Here is a 4,112-nt window from a genome sequence, read left to right on the forward strand (position 1 = left end):
GAATTAATTAATTATTATTAATTATTTAATTTTAATTTAAAAAATAAAATTTATTAATAAATTTTTATATAAAATTTTAATAAAAATGTGTGGAAAATAATTTTTTTATCATAAAAATATTTTTTATTAATTAAAATTTTTAAATATTTTAAACATCAAAAAATATAAAATGTATTTTTTAATAAAATATTATCCGTAAAATAAACGGAAGCTTTAACTCTGAAACTTTTTTTTAATGGAAAATTTTGAAACGGAAAACTAATCATGGGACAAAACAGATTCTAGCAACCCCACAGAGATCATGAAGAAGGAGAAACGGAAAGGAAGCAATAAATCCAGCTAATCAGTCGGCAGCAAAATAAATATTAAAAAGTGATGAAATTTAGTGTTGGCAAGGGATGAGTATGAGACTAAAACTATCCAATTTAACTAAGAGAAATAATTTTTTTTTTTAAAAAATATTTTTCATAGTTTATGGTGTTTGAAATATTTAAAAAAATTAATTAATGAAAAATATTTTTTATAAAAAAATTACATTATTTTTTGTACTTTAGAAATCTTATTAGTACATTTATATATAAATTTATTAATATATTTTATTTTTAAATTAAAATTAAATAATAAAAATAAAGTATTGGATAACAATCTTACCTATAAATTACAAATAATTTGATAATTTTAATCATATATAATATGTTGTTATCACTTTATTATAAAAAAAGTTATTGATATAAAATAAAAATTGAATAAATATTATTAAAAAAATAAAAAAAGGCAGCAATATACGACTTTTGTCAGCATCAATATTCTATGATACAATTACGATACGAGGAAGTGCTCTCTATCACAGAATCTATAAATTAAGTTGCTTGGATTAATTATTTTCATGCAGTACTGAGACATTTGAAGAATCTCTCATCACAATCACAATGGCCTTTTCTGCTAAAGCAACCTTCACTTCATCTCCGAATATTCCATTTCCTCAAGACCAAACTCCAAAAGCTTCCAAGTTTTTCTGCCAAATAGAATTCAAGACTGCCCTTAATCCTAGCAAATGGAGCATCACCCATGAGAACAGCTTGCCTTCTACTTTCTCAAATCAGTTGATCTATCTAGATGATGAACAGTCCAGCACTATTAAAGTATGAATATACACATTTTTTTCATCTTTTGCTCTCTTAATTTTATGCTAAAATCCTTAATCACTCTGTTGGAATTTATATATATATATATATAAACCTGTTTGTATGCTCTTGCAGGATGATTTTAACATGAAGAATCTTCAGAAAAAGTTGAGATCATTAATGCATAATGTAAACAAAGAGGGTGAAGATGCAGCCCAAGGTTTGGCAATGGTTGATGCCATCCAACGCCTTGGCATTGAGTATCATTTCCAAGAGGAAATTGATATGATTCTGCAAAGGCATTATATGATGCATGGCACTTATAATTATAATGATCTTCATGAGGCTGCCCTTGGCTTTCGACTTTTGAGACAAGAGGGTTACCATGTTCTTGCAGGTTGGCGATTCTTCTGTTATTGAATTAATTTGCTCTTTATTTATGTTCTAATTAATGGATATATGCCATGCAGGAGTATTCGACAAGTTCAAAGACAGGGAGGGCAAATTCAAGCAGAATGTAGATTATGACATCAAAGGACTATTGGGTTTATATGAAGCTTCACAGCTGAGTATAGGACGAGAAGATCATATACTTGATGAAGCTGGAGACTATAGCTACCGGCTTCTAAATTCATGGGTGACACAGCTTGACGATAATCAAGCTAGAGCAGTAGAGAAGACGCTGGAGTACCCACATCACAAAAGCTTGGCCAGGTTCATGGCCAAACACTTCATTAGAGACTTGCAAGGAGGAAATATTGGGTGGATGAATGAACTGCAACAACTTGCTAAGTTGGATTTTACGAGGGTCCAATCTCAGTGCCAACAAGAAATTCTTCAAATATCAAGGTAATAATTCTGGAATTAGTGCTTTTGGAAGGAAAAATATTGTTGAACATCAATATATTTTTATAAGTGGAGTCTATGCATGATTTTAACATATATACACAGTGAGTAGATTTTTCGTTTTGGAAAATGTTTTAGGTGGTGGAAAGATCTCGGATTATCCGCAAAGCTAAAGTTCGCAAGAAACCAACCACTAAAATGGTATATATGGTCCATGGCAACTCTCAAAGATTCAAACTGGTCAGAGCAGAGGATAGACCTTACAAAATCTATATCTTTTATTTACCTAATAGATGATATTTTTGACGTTCATGGCACTCTCGATGAACTCATATTATTTACAGAAGTTATCAAAAGGTAATAATAATTAAATTAACGGATATGAAAGATATGGAGTTGATGATTAATTATTGATTTAATTGAGTTGATTAGTAATGAAAATAATTGTTTCATATGTATAAAGATGGGACATTTCTGCTGCTGAACAATTGCCAGATTATATGACAACATGCTTCAAGGCTCTCGACAACGTCACTAATGAAATTAGCTACAAGGTCTACAAGCAACATGGTTGGAACCCAGTAAACTCTCTACGTAAAGCGGTATATCATAACAGTTTGTAAGAAAATTTAGATATAAATTTTTCCATAATGAAGCATAATCACAGCATATCTTTCTTGATTATTATTGCAGTGGGGAAGTTTGTGCAGTGCATTTCTAGTAGAAGGACGATGGTTTGCTTCTGGGCAATTGCCGAGTGCTGAAGAATACTTGGAAAATGGGATTGTGAGTTCAGGTGTACATGTAGTTCTAGTTCACGTTTTCTTTCTTCTAGGCCATGGTTTAACAAGAGAAGCTGTTGAGTTGGTTAATAGTTATCCGCCAATAATATCTTCTTCAGCTACAATTCTTCGGCTATGGGATGATCTGGGAACTGCCAAGGTAATTAATTTCCTACTTCACTTTTTTTCTTTTCCTGAAAAGCTTTCCAACCATATTAAATTCTTAAAAGGGATATTTTACTGCCATACATTTAATTAGTTAGTTTCATTCTTGATTTAATTAGCTTTCCAACCATATATTTTACTGCAGGATGAGGATCAAGACGGACATGATGGATCGTATATAGAATATTACATGAAGGAAAATGAAGGATGTAAGGTGGAAAATGCAAGAGAGCAAGTAAAGCAGAAGATTTCAGAAGCATGGAAACAACTGAACAAGGAATGTCTATTTAGGAAGCCATTTTCGTCAACTTTCACCGATGCTTGTCTGAATCTTGCAAGAATGGTTCCATTGATGTATAACTATGACCACAAACAACGCCTTCCTGTTCTTGAATGCCTCGTCAATTCTCTGCTCACAGAAACTGTACCCCAGTAGAGCACCGCAGGCAACTCAGCACTCTGCGGCAAATACACACGTGATAATAATTCCTAAAAATAGAGTAAGACGACAATTATAAGAATGTGCGGTGTTTCTTTGAATCTTGCAATAATGTCTCAAGTGTATTATTTTGGAGGTTCACCTGTCACTGTATTGTAATTTATTATATATTTTTTTCAATTTAACTTTAAGCTCAAAGACGATTATTGGATTTCGGCGATAAACCAATGCTTACACCACGTGTTAAATAAGACTAATTATAGCGAACAAAACAATAAGAGACCTGGGACATATGCCCTTCATTTCAATACCAATACTTAAAAATTTTTTTATCAAATTATTCATTTATTGTATAATTTAATTTTATATGTTATTTTTATTATTAAGAAGTATTTATTCCACTTAATTCGTTTTTAATTTATTTATATAATTAAAATTATTTATTAAATTATCTAAATTTAAAGAAATAACTTTTAAATTTTTATAAACAAAAGTGTTTTATGAGTAATGTTTTATTAATTAATGAGTTTTATGAACTATTTAAATTTAAAAAATAATTTAATTTTAAAAAATATAAATTTAATGGATAATAGATTAGATAATTTAAATTTAAAAATACTTAAATATAAATCAAGAATTATTTTTATAGGTAATATGTTAGATTATTTAAATTTAAGAAAATAAAATGAAAATATTATTTCTGTAGCTAATGTTTTAATTTAAAAAAAATAAATTTTATAGTAGATATTATATTAA

At 29.4% G+C, this 4,112-nt stretch overlaps 1 protein-coding gene across 2 annotated transcripts; it reads left to right on the top strand.

The window, feature by feature from the left end:
• The first annotated feature begins 892 nt into the window (after window positions 1-892).
• LOC110604309 (probable terpene synthase 13) lies at window positions 893-3,497 on the top strand. Of its 2 annotated transcripts, none has more exons than XM_043951774.1 (7): window positions 893-1,142; window positions 1,260-1,521; window positions 1,595-1,973; window positions 2,109-2,327; window positions 2,434-2,572; window positions 2,664-2,912; window positions 3,063-3,497. In XM_043951774.1, the coding sequence occupies exons 1-7, from the start codon at window positions 930-932 to the stop codon at window positions 3,351-3,353; spliced, it is 1,752 nt and encodes a 583-aa protein (XP_043807709.1). In that variant the 5' UTR covers window positions 893-929; the 3' UTR covers window positions 3,354-3,497. The 2 variants fall into 2 exon arrangements, with proteins under 2 accessions (XP_043807709.1, XP_043807710.1); XM_043951775.1 differs by having other exon boundaries at window positions 904-1,142; window positions 1,598-1,973.
• The last annotated feature ends 615 nt before the right edge of the window (window positions 3,498-4,112 follow it).

Source organism: Manihot esculenta, chromosome 16 (assembly GCF_001659605.2).
Source record: "Manihot esculenta cultivar AM560-2 chromosome 16, M.esculenta_v8, whole genome shotgun sequence".
NCBI lineage: Eukaryota > Viridiplantae > Streptophyta > Magnoliopsida > Malpighiales > Euphorbiaceae > Manihot > Manihot esculenta.

Coding starts and splice junctions, on each gene's coding strand:
- LOC110604309 (XM_043951774.1), top strand. CDS start 930: ATGGCCTTTTCTGCTAAAGCAACCTTCACTTCATCTCCGAATATTCCA. Junction 2,328..2,433: donor TTTACAGAAGTTATCAAAAG/GTAATAATAATT, acceptor ATATGTATAAAG/ATGGGACATTTCTGCTGCTG. Junction 2,573..2,663: donor TAAACTCTCTACGTAAAGCG/GTATATCATAAC, acceptor TTATTATTGCAG/TGGGGAAGTTTGTGCAGTGC.